Source organism: Zootermopsis nevadensis, unplaced genomic scaffold (genome assembly GCF_977971745.1).
Source record: "Zootermopsis nevadensis isolate Lab colony 2312 unplaced genomic scaffold, Znev_1.0 Znev_ptg000024l, whole genome shotgun sequence".
In the NCBI taxonomy this organism is placed as follows: domain Eukaryota; kingdom Metazoa; phylum Arthropoda; class Insecta; order Blattodea; family Termopsidae; genus Zootermopsis; species Zootermopsis nevadensis.
The window spans coordinates 18,377,856-18,402,043 of NW_028259156.1; the positions used below are offsets into that span (position 1 = coordinate 18,377,856).

A 24,188-nucleotide genomic window follows, 5' to 3' on the forward strand; every position below is an offset into this window, starting at 1 on the left:
ACTTACTCTTATTCTGCCATTTCAGCCTGCCTCCAGTCCTATCCTGAATCAGATAGTTCATTCAATATTCCTATACCTCACTTTCATTGTGATCCATTCTACTACTATCCTCCAGTCTTTGCTTAGGTCTTCCAAGTGGTCTTGTTATTTTACTTTTACAAAGCAAATGTTTTTGTGGGTCATGAAACTGATAGCCTCTAAAACAGCAGTCCCCAACCTTTTTTTGTGCCTACGGGCACATTTGAGAGTTTATGAGATCGTGGCGGGCACCAACCAATTAACAAAGCCAAATTTTCTTTTCTCTGGACAAATAAGATTTGGACACCAAATAATACGCAAAACAACACGACGTTTAATGATACAAGAAACCACGCAATCAATAATACGTAGTTTTATAAGTACAATTATTATTTCTCAAGTGCGATGTTTGGCACTGCATTTCATCGGCCAGTTTTTCAAATTTGGGAGTGTAGGATGATGTTGCTGCTCACAAACAATCGTCAAGATGGACATTAGTAAGTAGAGATCTGTGTTTTGATTTTATAATGTTCATGGTTGAACGGCCTTCATTATTCAGTATAACCTCTTTCCGTATCAACGTGGGCACTGTGTTGGGGACCACTGCTCTAAAACATTTAGTATCTAACAAACTACATGGCTTTTCCTCTGAAATTGCAGTCAATATCTACCAGACTACACAGCATTTCATTCCAGAAGACAGCCATCTTAATGGAAAAGTTGTTTTTTAGGGAAGAATGTGAACAAAATGAGGTGTTCTCTGAAATCCTCAGCATGGAAGGGGTTAAAAATATAATACTATAATTTTGGCTTCTGTGATATAAGTAAAGAACACTCCAATATGACAAGATTTAAGGTTTTCATCAATGTATCATGTTTGTTACAGAAAACATGTGATATATGGTAACTTACATATCACTACTGTAGTGTCTAATCACCTAACGGCATGCACAGTTCACAATATTAACAGATAGCGAGTGAGCTGTAACAAAACTGTGAATAACATTCACTTTGTATGATACTAGCTCAAACCATTTAATACACTACAACTTATTATAGCCCTGTAATTATTTCTCAGACAAGAAAGAACATTAAAAATCATTTCTTGATAAAAAAAGGTCAAACTCAAATTCATGCACAGATGAGCAAAGTGTTTCCTTTGTAGTCCATAATTAACTTCATTTCCATTCAAAAGTCTCTATCTCATTCTACTTCCTTAAGATCTACTTTAATATTACTCTCCCATTTATGTCTGGGTCTTCCAAATGGCCTTTTCCTTTCAAGTTTTGTAACCAAAACTTTTTACACATTTCTGTTCTCAACCAGTCCAAAAGACGTCTTCTTAAAATAATTTTTACAATGAAACCAATCTGTTTTGATAATTATTCATTCCTGTGATGTCTTACAAGCACAGAATGTAGTCAAATTCATTTGGAGATCCAGAAAACATTGCTGAAAAACAATGTGTGCTATGGTGTAAACTTAAAACTATTATTTACATTCATAATCCTTCGAGGTTAATATATTACGACACAAAACCCCAGGGATAAAATTTGTTTGTCTGAATTTCAAAATTTTCAGGCTGAGTCAGCCACTACCTGGAATCTAACTAATAGAAAAATGGACTGAGCTCAAACCCTTTACGATAAATTTATCTGATCACATAACAAATAACTACTTCAAACTCTAATTTGTGTTATTGTTTTAATTTTAAAATTGACAGAATTATTAAACTAAGTTAAACATTGGGTGAAAATGTAATTTCTGTGAAAGCTGTAAGAACGAAACCATTTCCCTTCCTGTGGAAACATGATACGATCAATGTTCCATAGACAGCGTTACTTCCTTATGATCAACCAACTATTTTTCCTTTCTGTACAATGGATTGTTTTCTGTGACTCTTTTTGGTGTTACTGAACTGGTATTATATGACTTCACTAGCTACAGTTTAAGAATTGGGCCCTTTATATCAAAAAAAGTATTCTGATTTTGAAAGACAATTGTGAAACAAGCACTCAGATGTGGGAAGGTGGTAACATTATTGTATGGACCTGTACTAAATTTGGCATTAATTCTTAACTGCTATAATAAATGTATATTTGCGTCATACGTTGGGGGCTTTAGGGAAATATGAAGTATTGTGCTTGTTTCAGGACACAAACTTCCAAAGAACTTAAGTAGAACATTATTGTTATTTGGAGACTGGTAACTCTGAAGTTCTCTTCTTGGTAACTTCTTTAGGTCCGTGATGCCTTCAGACGATTTGCTTGGTCACGTAGTTCCTGCAGCACAGCAGACTCCTTCGAGTTGATAAAGACGGACAGGTTTGGCGTGGGTGCAGCTGACTGTACAATGCCTGCGGGAACAACGCCCTGGGGTGGGTTGCGGTTCTCAAGTTCAGAGTCTGTAGGCGGCTGGTAGACAAGTACTGGTGGTGTCTGAACAGTGGATGGGAAGTCCAGCACAGTGATTAGCTGAGGCTTGTCTGGTCTGGCCGTCACTGTTACAGCTCCAGGAGACTGTTGCGGCTTCTCTGGTTTGTCTGTCACTGTCACCACATCAGGAACATTCTCTGTCACATTGGGCCTCCTGCAGACATTTCAAGTCATGCTATATCACCTCAAAGAAGCTTTGTGAAGCAACGAGTGAAGAGGTTGACCACAGATCTGAGGTTTCTACAACACAGAAAATATGGACTAGGGGTTTCTGGGTCATGACACTTTACACTCTCATAAATGATTACCAATATTTCAGAGGAAAATGGTGCCTCTGTCTTCTGAAACAGCAGTAACCACTTACAAAACTACACAGTGGCATAGCTGCCAACACACGTTAACACATGAGTGATTTATTCATTCTTTTCTCTATTATATCCAAGCTGCTGTCACATCAGGCAAACCATCATCATTTACCTTCTTACTTTTGTACTGGATAATTTAAGCTTATTCAGAACTATATCTCGAGTACTGTATAACTACTCTCTTATTTACAAGATAAAAACCACCTTGTGCAAACTGTTATGTATTCAGCAGTAAGAGATGTATGAGTCAAAATATTTTCTCCACTTCTGATTCCTGAAGAAGCTGTATCAGGGTATATGAGATTCTTCCTGTAATTGAATTACAATTGGCTTAATTATTGCTTCTTTAATTTCTTGTGTCAAATTACAATGCAGTAAAGGTGAGGAATATCTTTGCCATCTTTCCTGTGTACTACACCAATGACTCACCTGGTTGGGTAGGGGAGAGGATACTGAGGCGGCAGTGGACCAGTGGGGACAGCGTAAACTATGGAGACAGCGATGGGTCTTGCATGAGAGATATATGCGCCAGAAGGTACGGGTGCGATCACGGCCCCGACGGGGATGGGTATGCAGACACCGTCATGAACAACGGTAAAGGCCGAGGGAAATGCGATGGGAACTTCAGGCTCAGACACCCAGATGGGATATGGCAACGCCACCTGCACCGCAGGCAAGGCCTCTGGCTCCTGAAACAGGTGGAATACATGTCAAGCATCAGCAATGCGCTACTTTGCAGACTAGTTTATAAAAGAAAGATGGTCTTGTGGTCCCATGCGAGCTACAGTTTTGTCTAATATTTTGTGGGGTGGCTGATGAATTTTAATTAAATTTGGTAGGAAGATCATGCCATTGGAGATAATGCCAAAATGGTGCATGTGTGAAATTCTGAGGTAGGATAGGAATAACAGTAGCATTATCCAATGCATGATTCTGAAAGTTTGTGCCATTAAAATTATGCATTCCCCTATTAAGATTACTTTTCTTAGACATGAAAATAACTCTACAGCTTTCACACAATTTTTTTGCTTCCACAATAAATGACAAACTATTGTAGGAAAACATGGGCTGTCCATGATATCCTACCGTGTCAAATATCACCAACTTCTTGGGCAACAGACATTCCTCAGAAGCTAAGAGTCACTCATTTAGCCAAGATATTTTTAATTTTTTATTGGACCTGATTGCACATTACCACGTACAAAAGACCTGTCACTGATCACTGCCCTGAACCACGTGAATCCAATCCACAACTTATTTCTTTATGCTCAGTTTCAATACTATCGTCTCATATATGCCTAGGTCTTCAAAATGATATTTTTTATTCAGGTTTCCCAACCAAAATTGAGTACGCATTTCTCGACAAACATACACAAATTTAAAGCTCTCGTGTGTGCACCCGGAACATAGACACTTACATCAGGGGCTTGTAGGGTGACGAGTGGCTGTGTCAGGGAGAAGCTTGCGATCTGCACGTCTGCCACAGGCACCACTTGCAGTCTGTCCTGCGCCATCAAAAGCAAGGGCACAGTGGCCATCGACTCGTCCACAGCATACGGGTGCTCGGCCAACAGCAACGGGGGCAGGAAATCGTAGAAGAACCTGCCCTCTGTAGCAATCACAAGCACTGCCAATGCTACCAACACCGATTTAACCTGTCGACGGAAAAGGTCAATTACGAGTTAACTTTTAGAATGACGAGGTTTCGTTGTGTACCTTTTGCACAAAAATATATTTCTGTTACAAATATCGCCAGATCTTGTACATATTATGACCGCGTGTCGGGCGCCATTATTTTGAGGCATCCAGATTCGAATTTCGGAGGGACCGAACGAAATGTAACCTTACAATTGACCCTTCACTAGGATAAATGCAATCGGGTGTTAAATATTGAAACCTTACTCATTAAAACGTTTAAGAGGTTAACTTCTCTTACATAAAATGTATTTTTTGGATCACGGTTTATCGTTCAATCTGTGTATAAATGTCATAAGCATTCATAGAGCATGATTCATGCTAGTTTCCTTCAACTTGGAATTGCATTCCATACCGCACTGGCGATCTTATTTTTAAGACTACAGTCCTCCTTGAGATAAATGAAAAGGCGTGAGATCGCCATAAAGGCACCGGTCCTTTCCTTTTGTGGCCGTACCAGGTCATAAAACCTCACTGCAGAGAACACCAGTAGCGAGCCACGTAATGTAAACACAGCGTATAATCTGGTTCCCCTTTGAACTTTTGTAGTTTCAGAGATACGCAAACTCGCACCTTGGTATGTCTCAACCAAATTGCTCTGTTCTTGCAGGAAGTAATGAGGACGCGAGGAGGCCACTGGGAGTGGCTTTTAAGCAACGTCCATACATTTGCCGACACCGGGTTCCTTGATAAGAATGAGTGAGATTTCATGTCGCGACGGTCTACGAAAAGTGGCCATGGCTTCCTCCGTCATGCACACCGGCCGAAAGACGACGTACTTACACTGCGTGATCTCTCTCTCTCTCTCTCTCTCTGGTATTTTAAAAGAAAATACATAGGTCTACTTCTGAGTGACTGGAATGAGCAGTCATTGCTGAGAAGCTCACAGTCCCACACCTCGTGAAGAAATCCTCTGCCTTTCATTGAACTCGAAGATTCATTACCGTGTTCATAGCAGCCCGATGTCAGTCCTTATTCTGAGCTACATGAATCTTATCTACGCCCTACCATCCTGTTTCATTATGATCGACCTTAAAATAAATCTTTTTTCAAAAAAAAAATAGAACTTGCCAAATAACCTTTCTGCTTCATGCTATCTTCCTTAAGAGGCTGAAAGTCTGTCAAGAAATTCCCCGCCTTTTACGGGGATCGTGCTCACAGGACTTCGCCACTGGACCCTACGGTTAAGCGGATGTACTTTTAAACGATTTATTTGTGAAATGATTAGTTGCCTCTTTGACAGCCGTTGGTACATTTATATATCGTAGATTCTTAACATTTACGGCGACAATGAATGAAACGTTGCTAAGCACGTGGGAGACGAGGTCGTGGCATATTAAAAAGTGCCAGTCCGATATTAGGTTCGGTTAGAATTCTGTAAGAGGACGTTCGGTGCGAACTGAAAAGTGGTAAGATTCCAGTCCCAAGCCCCACGTCCAATCCATAAATTTGGCAACAGACAAAACAAAAGAAAAATTAATTATGTTGTGTACCAGAACGTTTGGTGCCTTGGAATATAAGTGGGTGAGTTGTTTTCTGAGCTGAGGAACAACTCATCATTTTGAATAAAATTCTATTGATACAAGCAACGAATTAAACAAATTATATATGTGACTGAAAAAATTCGTTTTATCTCAGATTTAAAGTTGCGAAATGTCCTGAAACAATGCTCCTCATGTTCCCAAAGATACGCATGGGTTTCCACTTCTTTCAGGATCGTTTCCGTTGGATGGTCTGCTCGAAAATATATTACATAAAATATTACGCGTTCTTAATTTTTAATTGTGTGCTAGAATAACTTGAAAACGTGTTTAAGGCTCAAAGTCTTGCTTCATCGCATTATTTCCAGCTGTTTTTGTAGTTGTAATTTGTATGGATTTTAGATGTTTCACCACTAATTTCTATTAGCAATTATTAAGGACAGCAATACATTTAAAATTTTTCGAAAGATACCACTGAATTGCTCTTGCCTGAGACGATTGTTTCTAGACCGGTTGAAACGTATGAGATTTGTAATAAGTACGCCAGGAAAAGATTCCTCGCGTTTCAGAGGTGCTCACTACTTCCTTCATCAATAGCCAAGAAGGCAGTCATATATGGGATATTCAAGTGCATTTTAGGTTTGTATGAACAGTAATTGAAAAGCAGAAGTGAGAGGGGTTTGGCTGCTTTATTTCTCATACGATCATACCGACCGGATTTTCTACCAAAACGAGGGTTACTAGAACCTGTATTACTTGTTGAGGGGCGCAGCGAACTGCCTGCTCATCAGATGCATTTCACTGCGTGAACAAATGAACTACAATAACAAATAGAGCCGTAGACTCACATTATTTAAAGATAAGATTGTGTGACATAACACATTAAGATATCATCAAAAAGTCGTACAATGGTCTATATACTCAATTGACCAGCATTATAAAGGACGTGTGTTACACGCGTGCATTCATGAATCTAACACCAGATTTAGTGAAAAACTGGCGCGAGGCCACAGGACCTTCACACCACAAGAAGACTGCAGGGCGGAGGAACGCAAGTCCTTGATTAAAGGTTTGAAGTCCGCGGTGTTATGTTGACCCTTAAAGATTAGGCGCATAAGGAAGTAGTTCCAACCCTCGATGAAGGCAAGCTGGTGCGCAAATCGTGCTACAGAGCCCCGGGCTGTCTGTCTGTCGCGGCTATGGCCTGCACGAAACGAAACAGATGGGTCTCCTTGAGACTGCAACAAACAGACCTTCCTCCTCGCCGTTGCGTAACCCGAAATTTAATACAATCTGCTTGTGACAGAATCCGAAGAAATCTGAACGTCATTTCGCTTCTAATATGTTTCAGTTTCATATAGCTATAATGAGTTATCCATAAATACGGTGAAATATAGGCCTACATATAGCGGAATGCCGAGAGACATTATTTACCGTTTGAGACAGGTTTCCGTTTAACCAAGTACTTATTTCTCCAAAAATATTGCAATAAAATTCAAAAGACCGAAAACATTCTTCCGTTTGAGGCAGGTTTCCACTCAACAGCAGGTGATCATTAATTGTAAGTAGATAAGGATTCGAAATTAGGGAGTCTCTAGGAAAAAGCTGAGGACATTTAAGAAAAACCTTCCTCAGTATAGCCAGTAATCCGAATGAAATACAAACCGGTCCCTCACGAATGCGAGTCTAGAGTGTCGCCATTACCACTAGATTCTCTTAGGTAGAGCTCAAATATTCTCCTTAGCAAATACTGGATACTGGGAACGACCCGTTCTTCCAGTACCTGAGCACTGCGGGTCCCAACTTTTCATTGGCTTTGATCTATAGACATTCGGTAGGACTCCTTGGACGAAGGATCGGCCCGTCGCAAGGCCTCTACCTGTACACAGGACAGCACAACACAGAAAGACGCGGACAAACATCCGTGGCTTGAGTGGGATTCGAAACCACGGTCCCAGCGACCAAGCGCCACAGGGCCCACGCCTCAGACCGCGCGGCCACTGCGTACCCCTCGTAGCAAATGCCTTCCAAATATCTTCGGTGTTGCTCTTTTCACGACATGAGTGGTCTATTACACAATTTTTATTAGGTCTGTAGGTACACCTGAGATTCTTAGCAGAATTGGGTGCCAATCACATCGATAAGATGTTGTCAGATTGAAAGAACAAATAACACAGATCTCCACGCATTCAATGGACTGGATCTCCACGCAAAGGGTTTTCATTCATCTTTCTTTCACAAGCGTACATCGCGCTAACACTGAGCTAGTATTACCTGACACTGCACTTCCTGAGATATGAATGACTTGTCTGCATGTCCATTCTACTGAATCAAGGCGAATGCCAAGTGCTTCATCAATCTTCACAAACTCTTTCGGACGAAAGTGAACCAAGTTACATGATTCGACATTCCAGACACATCACACAAAGGCCACCTACAAACACTGGGATAGTTACGTAGTCCTGGCGGTTGTATATTAAAAGTGACCGCGAGCCGAGGAACCTCACGAGAAAAACAATATGCAATTAACAATACTGTTAAATATATATCAGTTATTCGCATTGACTGACCATAAAATGACGTAATTAATAATCAATTACTGCACGGTATCCTAAACTCTGGATTTCTGATGTATTTAGGATCTTACGACACGGATTAATCCGAACCTGCAATGATCCTGTCATATCCAAATGCAAGACCAGGTAATTGAAAGCAGTGAAATCACAAACACTTCTATTTTCATCAAAATACAGATTTTCATCTACGCCCTAGCAGGTTAAAAAAAGTGTAAAATTTGGCATGGCAGATAATCATTCACCAAACTTCCCCGATTCTTAATTACTCGAATCGTAAAAGGTTGTGAGACTTCATAAAATCACACTCATATAAAGAACTATGAATGCATTACAGTTGCGAAAATTTGTAACACAGAATAGGGCGGACACGAGCAGTTCTCAAACAGAACCGCCTCTTCTCAAGGGGAAAAAACACTAACGCCCAAAACAAGAAATTCAGAATCTCGCAACTAATTTTGAGTAAAACCAGCCGCACGTGGTACAGCCTAGATGCTGACAAAGAGGAATGAACTTAAATCTCAAATCCGATTCTCAGTCTTGAACTTATTGACTTCGGGTGGAGTCGAGTGGGACGGACGGTACTTGAAGGCTTACAACAATCGATTGTGTGGTCGATAGTCATCCGTTGGTCTTCCGTTAAGCAACACCACTAGCCTTCATATGCAGTCATGTCGCTGACGTCTAGCAAGGTCCGGGTTGAAGCCTACTCGAGGTTAGGTTCTAAATAGTCCTCAGTTCCTCAAAGATCATGAAATACTTGCACTGACCGTCCTTGTAGTCGTGATCATATATTCTTTAAATTAAACTCCTTCAAACGCAAAAGGAATTCGCCACGAGCATTACAAAAGGAAAATTAAAATAAGTAAAAAAAATGTAATAAATAAAGTTTTAACATTTTGATGCCAAATTTTGCTTCACTGTTAGAATAATGACTGGAAAGGTAAAATACTAATTTCAAGTTAAATTCGCAACATGTGCGTTATATTTTACTTCAACATGCAGTAAAACTGAAAAAGGCCCGATGACATTCGATGTGGAATTATTAATTTCGCTCTTTATCCGTCGGCAGCTTTTTTAATTTCCTTTGTCCCTTTCGTAACTTCATTCCCTTTGAAAACACTTCTAAAATTTGTCAAATGTTAGTAGCACCCGTACAATAAAAATCCTTCAATCTAGTGTCTTTTCTGAGAACGTGACAGCCATGAACAACTAACATCACTCGTGCCAATCATAAACTGTGTCCTACTATAATGAATATATGTTTAATTGTTTTTATTTGGTGGTTGGTTACAGCACAAACACTACAGATACAAATGGAGCTAATTTTATTGATCTCAGAGAGTAGTATTCGGTTTTGTCCTCTCGAAGTATCCATATAAAATAAAGATGGCTGTACTGTGGATGGTTGCGTCGTGTAGTCTGGTAGGAGTTTACGGACATTTCACTTCTTAAAATTATTTCATCTGTTTTTGATATAAACGCCTCGATACCGTTACAATACTGTTATATAAGTACAGCCCTACGCCATCTGTCCTCCAATGAACAAACTTCTTCAGCTCCTATTAGCTGTCAACGGTCAAAGCATGCCAAGGGGTTAAGTTATAGTTTTTCTTGCCGACGGAAACGTTTATAAAACCTTTGGGAAATACACCGATGAAAAATGGTTTCTTCCATTATTAGCTACACGTTTTGTTGAGGCCCATTTTAATCGAATGTCTCAGGGTCCTTCCGCTCCTGCCCAGGGCAAGCGTGCATATTTTGGAAGGTCAACATCGAAGCATAAGCCTATCCTACATGTTTGTGTATCCAGTCATGACCTCCTTTATCAAAACTAAATGACAACACGATTGAAGCCTAATGGCTTTCAGGAGTCTGGCTCCAATTTGCCATTGAGGAAGAAATATAAATCACGTCTGATTAAAACCGGATAAAACTGGCCAGTTTAGAACTAATTAAAAGTCAGTGTAAACAAAAATCTTTCAAGGCGAGCATCTGTATTTGTCTGGGACACAGATTTAAAAACAGATGGATAAATAACTCTCTGCGTCTAAGCAATTTCGTTTCAGTTTTTCAAACGTTAAATTAATTCAAGAATTTGTGCGTCTCAATGCAAAACACAAAGCAATCTGAAGATTGCTAATATGCGTAGTAATATATATATGAGAATAAATTTGTCATTTGCTGAACCTGCTTAATTTTCGACCATAATTATTCATGTGGAGAGCTAATGTAATAACAGCATTATCATACCAGTCGATCATCAAATTGTCATCCACTGCCTAGCAACAGAAGCGTGAATCGAGACAGAATCTCGATTCTCGCGGGTCTCACGACTCAATCCTTTTAACTGTCTAGGACACGCTCTGTGAATCCGGAATTATTTTATAGACGCAGTGTAAGTTATTACTGGAATGTCTGCCATGGGAATATCCACAGTAACAGCCAACACGCAATTCAGCACCTCATCTCTTAACAAGAGTGGAAATGAGTGTTATAGATGAAGCTCTTTATAATTTTACGTAACTTATTTACATTAAACTTATTTTACTGAACAGACTAATTAATATATTACTACAAAGCTAATCACAATGCGTATCGTTTGGATGGTTAAACAAAGGAGGGCGTGCTGAGCGCAGCATGTAGCGAAAGAAGCCTAGAAGAAGGAGACAGCGTGGAATATCTAAGAGAACGTGGGACGATAATACTGAACTGGACCTTAAAGAAGTAGGACGGGACAGCGTGGATTTAATGCATCTGGCTGAGAGCAGGGGCAGCTGACGGGCTGTTGTGATTATGATAATGAAACTTTTGGTTCCATCAAAGGTAGTGCATTTCCAGAATACCTCAGTGACAGTCAGCTATATCCTGAACAATGGCACTGAATTCCCACTTTCGTGTAACATTCCACTTCTAGCCATCATAAATTTCAAAATCACACACCAATTAGTGTATACCTGGTTTTATAACAAGTGGCTTCGTGGAATATAAGAGGAATATTCTTTAAAATTATCATAAATTAACATGTTCCCAGATACACTGTCACGTAATACTATTGTGTTAACGAATATATCAATAGTACTATTGCTGTAATACATAATCTAACTGTAATTCTTGAAATAATAAAAACTGGTAGTCTTCTTTTGTTGCACGAGCCTCCATCTTCACCTATAAAACCACACGGCGTCACAACCATTAAGACCACCAACCATCAATATTCTAACCACCGGTACAACCCCAAATCTCTTATGAATGCATCAGTTACAGATGTTACAAAAGAATATCACAGATTTAATTTCGAAAAACAGACACGTGTTTGAATTGTGTAAATATTTCGGAAGAGAATTAGAGAAAATCGTACTATTCGAAATAGTTCGAATCACGTTTTCCACGAGAAAAAAAAATGTTGAAAGACCTACAAAAGAGAGGATCGATAAAAATAAATATTAATTTGGAGATAAAAATCTATCTTCTCGGTAATTATGTTTTTTGTGTTCAATGCCATGAAACCACCGCTACCAGACACTAATTCTCCGTCTAGTTTCTCTTACAAGGCGTCAGGTCAACCTGTCTGTCGGCCTGGACCAGTAAAAGCCCTGATGCAAGTCTTATCAAGATAGCACTCAGTTCATAGCTGGTTATGCCGACATGAATCTTACGTAACTGAATACGGAGCTTTTCTCTTGTGATTGGTTAAATGTAACGCCTGATAAACAACTCCATGGTGCAAGAGAGCAACAATTGTTTCTTAAACGGCCTTGGAGAACGTACCCAAAAGTAATTTATTCCACCATCCACACCTAGTCTCCCAAATGGTCTCTTTCCCTCCGACCAAACAGTGTAAACATTCTCATTTGCCTCTTGCATTCTACACGCCGCACCAACGTCATTCCTCTCGACTTAATCACCCCAACAATGCTGGTGATGAGAACAAATTGTTAAGCTCCTGATGAAGCCATTAAACTGTCTTCTTCCTTGAAAAGTCCAAAAATTCTCTCCGTCACTTTCTTCCTAGACACACCGAAGGTAAAGGACCTGGATTTAGCCTGACGTAACAGAATCACGCCTTCTGATTGTTGCAGTTTCGTTTGTTCCAAAAATATTCTGTTGACGCTCTTAACTCTTGGCTGCATTGTTACGTAGCAATGTCACACGCGAGGAATACTTCATGTCATAATGTCTGTGTTTAATAATTAGATGACATAACATGAATCCTTCAGACAAGATCGCTTCGTCTAAAATGGAAATCCATAACTTGATCAGCCGAATAAATTCACTCTTACAGGTGCTTATTAGTGGGACGAAGCCCTATCCAACTCCAATTTAGGTCTTACACTTTTCCGTAATATCCAGAGGATAGACCTATCTGCTTGAGATAGCGATGGTTCAGAATATCGGAGAAAGCAACCTCGCACGCCATCTATTAACAATTAGAATTATTTGTGACTCCTCAACATCCATTTCAAGTAGCCATGAACACACTGTAAGAAAATACAGATTTCTACAGTATAAGGACAGGGGAAAACATTAATGGCGTTTCGGATAGAAATCATAAAGCCTACATTCCTATTGCAAACTTCCAGTTATACAAATCTTGTGTCGTAAATGTCTGTTCAGGTAATGCAAATATATAGCAAAACGATAAATGCAGTCTGGCCTCTGGGCTGGCGAGTTGTACGACACTCGTGTGTGGATGGTATTAGGACAGAATTCCAGTCGAGTCAGTTTTTTATTGCTTGTAATTGTAAGTAGGCTATGTCAAATTTGTCGGACATTACATCAAATTTCGCACTTTAACTATATGTTCATATCTTTATGTTCTATCTGCACACCATGTTACAAAAGTCTAGCTCCAGCGATTCATTAATTATTGTTATCGAACTGAAATCTAAAAGCGAGTTTCGTGCTACTCTAAGGAAGAAAATCGCGCATGTTTGAATGCTCCTTGCCACACCAGATTCGAGGGTCGTGAGTGCTAGTTGTGTCGCTCAAACTTCGACCGAGATGGCGTTAACGTAAAAAAAAGGGGGCCGGGCGACTAGAAACTTTCTTCGGATAGCGCGAGGAACAGTGCGTGGATGCCCTCGAGATGAGGTTGAAGGTTGGCGGGTGTGGACCAGACGAGGTTCCGGTTCATACAAGGTCCCATACGCCTCACGTATGTGGTCCATCCTCCATCTAAATGAGGAAACATAGCCCACATCCAATAGCAGCGGGAAAACGGGCTCCAGTCTAATATTTTAGGAATTACTTCCATAACCCACTCGCCTTGTTCATTTATTACTCACAAAACTCTGATTTTCACGGCTATTGTTGAAGTGGAATTTAACACAAGATGCGTACTGAACACTGAACTTCAAAACCTGCAGAAACTAACAGAATTTTGTGATGTACCTCGATTCAGGTGTTAACAATGACCAACATGTGGGTCTATAAATCGTCTGTTGCAGTCCACACGAGAAATAAATGATTTTTCATTATCCGCCTTTCTTAGTACACATTCAACGTATCGTAAAAAATTTCAAATCACCTTCACAGCTTTTACGTATTTGACTCGAGCTACACTTTGTGTTTCCACAAATGTTTCTAATGACAGTCCTTTTTTTGTAAAAAGATCAAGATTATGACATCGTCATGGCAAGGACCGGATGCGTTAGTGTTGTAAGGCAGTTGTCATAAGCAACAGTATTTCATATACGACTTGGTATTAAATCACGGCGCGCCCGTCATAAACAGCTCGTGCATTATAATTAACAGTCCATCGCCGCAGGTTCTGCGGTCTGAACCGCTCCCAACGCCAACAACGAACGAAAACTAACGTGAGATCCCATAAGAATCGCATGAAGGTCGGTTCGTTGATTCACATCATATAAATTGAACCTTGTAAACGGGAACTGAAACTCTGAAACACTGCCTTCTAAATCGCTCTCCATTCATTGTGGAAGGACAACAAAATATGTTATTGGGCGCTTTCGCAACTAACGGGAATTCGCCTATTAGATTCTGTCCACAAGCAAATAAAGGCTGAACGGATTTCAAACTAAATTTTAGATTTACTAAAATATGTTAGCAAGTTCTTATTTTGGTTAAAATCGGGCAACAGAAACGAACGCTTCACATTAATGATAGACAACTTAAACCGTTTCTGCTCGCGAAAGCGACTGAAGAATCCCCAGGCTACCGCGGGGAATTCCCAGCCGTGCAGATAACTTTAACCTCATTGGTGCCAAATCATTTTGCTTCCTAACTTGTTTTGTCTTTCTGTTGGTAACTTTATCTTAAAATGTCGTCAGACACAACAATTTGAATTCTACACAGAATACACCCACAGCTCTAAATGTTTTTAACATTCTAAGGGTGGTCAGATTGTCGATTATCCGACTCTCAGTGATATATCGTGATTGATCTATGCCGTTGTGACAAGGGACCCATTTAATATGAAGGATACTGTGATTATTTTATAGAGACAGTTTAAGATCAGGTGTAAGGTATCGGCAGATGCAATGGCATTCATTGTTGCAGAATAACTGTGTTATTGTTGTGCGAACTTGCGTGGTAATACATAACCTATTATTCTAGATCAAAGCTACGTTTCTGACTAAAGTTCTGATATGGGCAGTAATTAACTACGTAACTGACAATATTAAAATCTGACTTCTCCAAAAACGTAAAAGCGTAAATATATTTAGTTTTCGTTCGAATGGCAATCATTAATACATTTTTGTTAGGCGTTTTAAATAGTATATGAAGATGTTAAACAAGAATGTAGACGAGCACTAAACAAGCAATGAATTTTCTAATTTAATTTCAACCTGGAAATTAAAACTGTGACAACAAACGCTGAATGTGCAAAACGTTACAAATGCATTTGGAATGCGTGAACTATTAGCCTAAGAGCAATCATTAAATCAGTCGTAGTGAGGGTATAATACATATTTTGCAATTTCTTTGTATTTGCCCGAAATTCGCGCGCCAATTATGAAAGGCAACGTTCAAGAAACGGGTATTCTACAGATTCATTTGAATAATTTATAGACACAGTAAACGGATATATAAAACATTTAATGTAATAATTACCCATCTTTCCCCCATTGTTGGTGCTCACGAGGAACATATTTCGATACTGTACTGTCGAATAAATGTTAAATTTTATTGAAACTTTCTAATTTTAATTGTTGCCGTAACACAGAAGGATATAATGTTCAATGAAAAACATTTCAGGTGGCAATTTTTAATGAAATACCCAGGAGAATATGCAGCCTGGATAATTTTTCTGGCGATATGTGGAGGATGGAACGTGTGTTTGCGGCCGTCTGAACACCAACCACTTACTTGCACTGTCATGGCGTTGCTGCAATATCGCGGAGCGTCTTGAGTTACGCTGTCCTGTAAGGTCGAACACCAAATACACGAGTCCTATCCTGAGATCAGTGTCCATATTGCATTGTTTCAATTTTACGCATGCGCGTACTTACGATAGCCGAAGGTCTTTAGGTCATTTCCAGGACCGGTTTCATATATTAAGACAGAAAGAGATCAGGAAGACTGCGAAGTATCTGGTCGGTGAACCACCAGCCAGTTCATTAGAAATGAAATACCGATCGTATCAGTCAGACCTACACATTCGTTTTGCCTCATTTAAATATCCGACACGAGCGGTCTGCATTGCCCACTTAGCCAGCATATGAATTTTTTCATCACGACAGCAACAATGATGGTTGAAATTACGATGTCAGACATTAAACTTAGGTTGTTTTTCTTTATACCTTTCGTTACAGTTCTTTTCTCAAGGCTGTTGTAGACATTGGGTAAGTTAGTGACGATAACATGTAAATTCCTGCACGTAAATAACCTTGGAAGTTCTAAAACCACTTTTTGATATTTGATTCTCAAGCAGAATTGAATCCACGAATATGCGTCATGATGACTGGCTTCTTAGATCTTGAGGAAATTACGTTATGTGACGTGGCTTGCGGGTCGTTCTCGCACATGGTTCCAGGTTGATAGCAATGAGCATGTGTCATGATATTATACCGTTCTCGGTGTTACTTAACGACATATTTACATACATGATGCCTTTCGGGTTGTCACCAAGACGGCTGACAACCCGAAATAGCCGTGAAAGCTTTAAATGTGACACATTTACAATTGTAATACAGAATTAAATGATATACAAAACACAAAGGAACTAATTATATATAAACTAGGGAATTTTAATACTAAGCAAACATTTTGGTATGCTGACTTTAATACTACAAAATATTTCTAACTTCTACCTTACACTTTAAGTGGGGGTCACAAACACCCTTGCCCCCCCCAAGAATCCAGGGCAGCGCCTCGGCACTAAAACGGCCGTTCATCCCTGGCTGGACTGCAGCCCTGAAAATCGCAATCTGTTGCTATTTCAATGACATTTTCTTCTACTCATGTTACAGTTATTCTTCAACGGCAGTTAAAGCTTCTTCGTCCCGAAAGATAAATTAAAGGAACATTAACACACTATATATACATTTTGTGTAAAGTCGTTGATATTATATATATCATCATACGCACACGATTTTTTTGATTTGAGAGAATTCATTATACTTTGAATTTCATTTGCTGTTGTGGGAACAACAATAACAAATCAAAATGATACTCATGAGGAAGTTAGGAGGAGATTAAATTCTGGAAATGTTTGCTATGTCTCAGTTCACAATATTTTGTCTTCCCGTCTGATTTCTAAGAACCTGAAAATTAAAGTATACAAAACAATAATCTTGCCTGTTGTTTTGTATGAGTGCGAAACATGGTCTCTCACTCTGAGTGAGGAACGTAGATTGCAGGTGTTTGAGAATCGGGTGTTGAGGAGGATATTTGGGCCTAGGAGAGAAGAGGATGGGGCGTGGAGGAAACTGCATAATGACGAACTTAAAATCTGTACTCCTCCCCCAGTATTGTCAGGGTGATTAAGTCAAGAAGAATGAGCTGGACGGGGCATGTGGCTCGCATGGATGGGGAAAAAGGTGTGCACCAGGTATTGGTCAGGAAGCCTGAGGGGAAGAGACCGCTGGGGAGACCTAGACGTAGATGGGAGGATAATCTCAGGCGGGATCTATGGGAGATAGGAATTGAAGGAGATTGGATGTTGGTGGCCCAGGACAGGGACCGTTGGATGGCTTTGTTTAATTCGGTGATGAAAGATGCTATCGGGGAGCTCAGACATTGTTTGTGGTAACTTTCAGTAAGATAATTAATATTAATGTCACCACAAATGACAAACTCTGCGGTAGGTTTAGAAAGATAATTTATAATGCTTTCTAACTTGCTTTAAAAAGTTAAAGAAACAACGTGATGGACAGCATAGTATCGAGAAAACATAAAATGTGTATTTACACCTACAAACAAGTACCTTTCTACGCCACCTATCACGTCAAACGCTATATAGTAGTGTTTAAAGCTGTCATCTGTAGTCAGGTCTATAAACTATTAGTCTATCAACACCGATTGCCTAAGTGAGTCGATAATGTAGTTGTCAACTTCTGTAATACTAAATACTGTAAAAGCTGATAAAAAGAATCTGAATTCTTTACCTGAATATTGTAGGATTCCAGAACCCATAAACACAATGCCAAATAACGTTCCATGCCATGTGTTCTAGCATCCCGGGTTTTGAACTCGGTTACTTCATCTCTTCCTGCCATCATCCAAAATTTGGTTATTGTCAGCGCTCTTTTCCTTTCGCACGTATAAATTAAATACAATAATTTCACACGCACATAATTACATTATGTTTTATGCATTCCTTGACACTTCAGCAACACCTAAAGAGCCAGCGACACGCAAACACAATATTAACACAATAGGTACGAGAAAGTTTTGAAAAAGCCGCGTAGTGGTTTCTGGTAAGCACAAAACGTTCGAAATTACAATACGCCATTGTTCTCGTGGAGTAGACAATTGAAAAACACTACTGTAACAACTGAATAACAAATTACGTTAACGCTTAAAAAGTCTCCAATATTTTGTAACCCATCTTCAGATAAAAGAATAATTTTTAGGGCGTTTGGAAATCACTAATCCCTTAACGAAGTATAATTGTTGGGTTCGATTCCTGGCACGGAAGGGACACTTTTTCATCACTGCTAGGTATTAATTCATGAACCTCTTAGAATACAGATCAGGTGTGCCAGCAATGTAACTGAAATGTCCCTACCCCCTTAACAAGAGGAACTAGATTAAAACTGAAGACATTTCTAAGACCTTGCAAAATACAGAATCTCCTTGGTCTTAAGAAAGAATGGGCAAGAAAATAATTCATCCTGCTGTCAGTGTTGGTCTTCTGGACTGTAATGTTCTGTGGTTACCAACATTTCAGAGACATATGTTTCCATCTTCAAGGCTCAAGATGGGATATTTAAATCCCCTATGACAGCACTCCCAGCTGGAAATTAATGCCAGGGCTCATGATCAATAAGATGAATGGGTTTAAAGTAAATTTTGATGAATAGCTTATTCATGATTTATCAGACAACTTATATTCTTGTACTTGCATTATGATCTGGGTAATGAAGCAATACATCTTATAAATGGTTGCCACCATTTCAGAAAGTAACTTGATACATAAACCTTCAGGGCAGAAATACCCATGATCTAAACTTTCACCACTGTGAAAACCTCAATTCCCATACACACTCTTATAGTTACAATTATCACTCAACATGTGTGTCAATTACTAACTCCCTGGTAGCAGAACCTGCCTGCCACTGGACTTGATCCAGAGCAAACACCATTCATTTACCATTTTCAAAACCCACCTCACTAAGATCAATCTTTATATTATCCTCCCATCTCCTTCTTGGTCTGCCCAGTGGTTGTTTTCCAGGATTCCTCACAAAATTCTGTATGCACCATCACCATTTTCATAGTGTTTCAATCTAAAGATTCTGCTGATGTCCTCATGTTCATTTTTTAATACTCGCAGAAAGTTTATTACAACTAAAGACATTTAAGAAAAGTGAATACTAGAAAAGGGAAATATAAGAATGACAGGTTTTAAACGCTTGCCACATAATAAAACTTCACAACGATGTTAGTTTCTCAGACTATACAACATCAGATAACAGAATAATTAAAGAATAATGATTTGGTAAGGGCATGGGAGAGGTAATCATACCCTAATGTAAGGTATAATCCTGTCATTTGCCTGGAAGGATTGCGGAAAACCACAAAAACATCAGTCTGTATAGCTGGTCTGGATCTCCTGAATATAAAACAGGAGTTCTAACCACTCAACTTACATTCAGCTACCAGACAAATCTGGGATGAAGGTTTTCAAAGCATTCTGAGAATTGGCAGGGAATCAGGTCAAAATCCAAGAAAAGAACTTGGGAAAGGTGCAGAGGTCTTTGCAACACCTTCACGTCCTTTACCATAGGATTAGAAGATGAAGGAAAACAATGCAGATATAAATAACACAAAGTACTATCACTACAGACAAAATGATTATATTTACACTAAGGAGTTGCTTCAGATTGACTCAACGACCCTAGTACTTTCTGTTCAAGCACTGCCCTGTAAATACCATTAATTCTAATTGTACACACCAACAGTCACATGAAAATCCCTTTCAGAACAAATATTTCAGTATTTATATGATCATACAACATGCTATGTTATACCAAGGCAGACTGACTTTAAAACAATCTAGCAATGTGTGATATAACCTGAGACAAGCAAATTAATTACCTCACATCCTACAATGTATGAATAGTCACATGAGGCTGCTATCCTAAGTTGAAATAATATGACTGTGTGTTCCTTCCACATGTCAACTCTGTTCACTGTAGTCTTCCGGGTATCACTCCATGAAAAAAGTGGCAACAATTACCAACACTTTGGAGAAATTACGTGACTCCCTTTCAGGTCAAAGTTATGACCTGGATGGGTAACCATTCCAGGTCACCACCACCACCACCACCACAATTATATTTACACCATTCTGGATAATCACAATTTGTGACCTTTAGCTTCATTCCTAGCCAATCACAAACTGTGACAATCTGTTGTATCTCTAAAGCAGTTCTACATCATTTTGAACACAAGGAAATTAAGTGGCAAGTTCGTCTGAAACATCAATATTTTTAAGTAGGATTTGAAGTTTTCATGGCAGTGTCTGAAGATGGCTGTCTTCTGGGTTGTTTCAGCGTGTAGTCAGGTAGAAGTTTACCAACATTTCAGAGGCAGCAAGGGTCTCTGAAATGTCAGTAAAATTCTACCAGACTACACAGCACAACAACTCAGAAGACAGCCATCATCGAACACAGGTCATCTTGGATATCTCAAATATCAAGTCAACACTGCTTCCATGTCTCAAAATAGCTTAACACATTGAAGAAAGGATAATTTAAAATGTTTACCATACTGATGTTTTCCTGATTTCAGAACTGAATGAACTTATCTATATTTTACACATCAGTCTCACACTGAAAACTTTTTTGATTATGAAATCAAGACAAGAGATTAAAACATGATAGATTATAAGTCTGCAGACAAATATGTTTAAGCACTTCACTTATTCTTCTCCCATGTACATTCATAAAATATAATATTTTACCTCACTTCAGTGAACTAAGGAAATAAACAAAACTTCTTGAAATCAATAAATAAAACACTGTTAATAATAAAAAGAACCAATGATATGTCTTTTTCAAATTATCTCAGAGTAAATTTTAAAGAACATGAACATTTTATCACCACAGCCAGTCTGTGGATCAAGAATGAAACCTGGAATCTCAAATAATAACTGAAGTGCTAACAACTATAATACATTCAGAGTCCTTAGTCTGTTACGCAAAACAGTATTTCTTTATATGTATAGTCACTGACTGTTTTTCTAAATAATATGAAAAAGTAACTAGTACCCAGACTGAAGATTTTATTAGCAACTAGTGGAATCTGCTGGTAACTGCCCTTTCACTTAAAAACATTTAAAACTGAATGTAACCAGAGTATATATTTCATCTACAAACACAGCAACAACAAATTCTTGTATCACAATATCCACCTTACCTTATTAACAGTATATTTCTCTATTCATGACAGCAATATGTGTGTCACCTCAAGCTTTCTACACTGAGATATCAAAGCAATTATAATAGCACAATGACTTTTTGACCAATAATTTCCACATTTTCCAGACCAGACAGCCACTTTTAAACATTCTTTCAATTGTTCAGAATTGAGTAGCTTCCAAGTTTTATCTTTACCTCATCAACCAACAAGGTTTCATTAAAAAGATTTTCCCCCTCTGAAATTTACGACAGGGGTATTACATGTCGGTAGGGCACAAACCATCAGATGTGCAAAAGAATTTTTTTTCTTCATTCTTTCGACTTACCGACTCAGGTTCACGTATTCTGTAGGCTATAACAATGGGTTGCCAGGGTATTTTTAAACCAGATATAACAATGGCTTCACAAAATAAGAATTCAAAGAAACCAATGCAAGCTTTCAAACAATCACTTACACATCATGTTACCATTTTTGCTTAACAACAATTCAAGAGGGAACACTGTGATGCATACAGCATATTTCCTTCAACTTCCTGTTCCCATGTTAATGGACATCTCACTACTGAAATTTCAAATGAAAAATTGGAAACTGAGGGCTAAAACTGTGTGACAGGCTAATACAAATGGTTCAGTATCTCAATTTTCAGTCCATGCTGTATGGTTCCTGATTTCAAACCTCATGTGACTCCACGGGGACACAAAGACTAGTAGCTACACAGGTACATCACTTGACCGGATTAAGCAGAGCAGATGAGAGGGACATCAGAGAGCGTGGTGAGAACACATGCACCAATGAGTCCCAGCCACAGTCTGCGATCTGACCTGCCTTGTGGCTGTTAAAATCTAGTCCATATACAAACTCAGAGTGATGCTTCACAGTCTCCAGAGGATCTGACGATGCCTTGAAGTCCCAGATCCTGCAAAGAAATATCTCGTTAAGGAACCAGGACACTAACACAATGCGGTATGTGTGTTTGCCATGCAAGTTCTTTATATAAAGCCAAATGTTAGATGTTAGGAACAGAAGAGAAGAGAGGTAACAGAAAAATATTTAATCATAGCAGACCCTGGATACAGAACAAAAGATTATAAAAGTAATCAATATGATAGAAAAGGATTGGTAATAACAAACATAAATACAATAATCAAAACTTTAATATTTTGGAGTTCCCAGGTCAAAATTTTGGACTGGATATTCCTATTCTGACCTAGGTTTCTTATGGTTTTCCACAGTTCCTCGAGCCAAATATCAGGATAGTGAATAAACAGGGCATGACTGCTTCCTTCCATATCCTTTCCAATTCAGTTTTCATCCTGTTATTTGATGCCACATAGCCTTAGTTAATGACAGCATAATTAAATAGACCATAAATAAAAAAATCAGAATAAATATCTAGAAAATTTGAATATGTGTTATAGTGAGTCCAACTGTGCCATCGGTAGCCGTAACCAAAGGGTGGTAAGTTCTATTTGTTGTATCTGGTTGTAATTCCAATATATATATATATATATATTTTGTGTTCTTTGTGCTGCTTGGTGATTGTTTTCCTTCTTGATCCACGCCACTTCCACATACATAAAACAAGTTAAATTAATAGATGCGTCATGGCTATTACTTCAGGCTAAAGCATCTCCTGTACACATTATGCTTCTATAATTTAATATTCTGCAAGATGACATACCTTGTTGTGAAGTCATAAGACACAGATGCCAGAACTGAGAGATTGTGTGGAGAAAAACGGACTCTGCGAACTGCATACTCACAGCCCTACAATTCATCCAACACTGTATTAATGTACTAACTATTCAGATTGTTAAAACCAATGGGTGGGATAGAAAAGGTCCTGTAATCATTGCAACACAACTCTTTCGGAAAATTTAGCAGCCAAAGTTGGTGTTCTACTGTCATTAAATTCAATCAGAACACTCTTAAAAGAGCCCAATTAGAGGACACCATTCTATAGGTAACAAATATTATAAACAAATCGGGGGGGGGGGGGGGGGGGTATTCACAAGTACTACTTCCCTATGCTACTGACTGCTCATTACTTCATAATAATCAACTGAGAATTACAATAAAGCTAGCCACTTTAATCTGAAAATATTGCTGGTGGCTGCTTACATTCACAGATGAATGAATGATTAAGTATATACATTGCACAAAATAAGTGTTAATACCAACTTACACAAATCAAAAAACTTCTATGCTTGGTCAAGAAATGTTGCTTTTTACAGAACCTGAAGGTCCACTACCATATTCACAAAGGCCCTAACCCATTTCTTCAAGATCCACTTCAATATTATCTACACCTATGTGTCCACAAGTTTTCTCTTCACTGCAAGTTACCTGACTTCTTCCCAGTCAGTGCTGCATATCCTATACAATTCATCTTACTTTACTTCGTCACCCGATTAACCTATTAATGTCACATGAACAATACAAATTATAAACTCCTCATTCTGTAATTTGCTGTTAGTACTGTGTACATAAATAACAAAGAAAATGGTTAAACAAGATAACTCAGAAATTCTATATATCATAAAAGTCAGGTTTCTTAGATAGACCAGT

General features: G+C 38.8%; 2 protein-coding genes across 8 annotated transcripts in view; both read right to left on the reverse strand.

Annotated features, from left to right (window-relative positions):
- Positions 1-853: 853 nt before the first annotated feature.
- Positions 854-18,511, reverse strand: LOC110836171 (uncharacterized). Of its 2 annotated transcripts, none has more exons than XM_022077059.2 (4): positions 18,140-18,511; positions 4,237-4,473; positions 3,248-3,507; positions 854-2,607 (listed from the first exon to the last, which is right to left on the reverse strand). In XM_022077059.2, the coding sequence occupies exons 1-4, from the start codon at positions 18,251-18,253 to the stop codon at positions 2,256-2,258; spliced, it is 963 nt and encodes a 320-aa protein (XP_021932751.1). In that variant the 5' UTR covers positions 18,254-18,511; the 3' UTR covers positions 854-2,255. The 2 variants fall into 2 exon arrangements, with proteins under 2 accessions (XP_021932751.1, XP_021932752.1); XM_022077060.2 differs by lacking the exon at positions 18,140-18,511 and adding an exon at positions 15,900-16,007.
- Positions 18,512-20,031: 1,520 nt separating this feature from the next.
- The window catches only part of Pex7 (peroxisomal biogenesis factor 7), a 43,962-nt gene continuing 39,805 nt past the window's right edge, over positions 20,032-24,188 (reverse strand). For all 6 annotated transcript variants that reach the window (XM_022077055.2, XM_022077056.2, XM_022077058.2 and 3 more), the window contains 2 exons: positions 23,302-23,387; positions 20,032-22,536 (listed from right to left, as the gene is read on the reverse strand). In XM_022077055.2, coding sequence (XP_021932747.1) covers positions 22,344-22,536; positions 23,302-23,387 — 279 coding nt within the window. In that variant the 3' untranslated portion in view covers positions 20,032-22,343. The remainder of the gene's footprint in view (positions 22,537-23,301; positions 23,388-24,188) is intronic.

What these genes read in the sequence shown, in the direction of transcription:
- LOC110836171 (XM_022077059.2), bottom strand. Translation starts at nt 18,253, where the DNA reads ATGATGGCAGGAAGAGATGAAGTAACCGAGTTCAAAACCCGGGATGCT. An exon ending in TGGAATCCTACAATATTCAG is followed by an intron (nt 4,474 to 18,139) that starts GTAAAGAATTCA and finishes TTCCGTCGACAG; the next exon opens with GTTAAATCGGTGTTGGTAGC. An exon ending in TCACCCTACAAGCCCCTGAT is followed by an intron (nt 3,508 to 4,236) that starts GTAAGTGTCTAT and finishes CACCTGTTTCAG; the next exon opens with GAGCCAGAGGCCTTGCCTGC.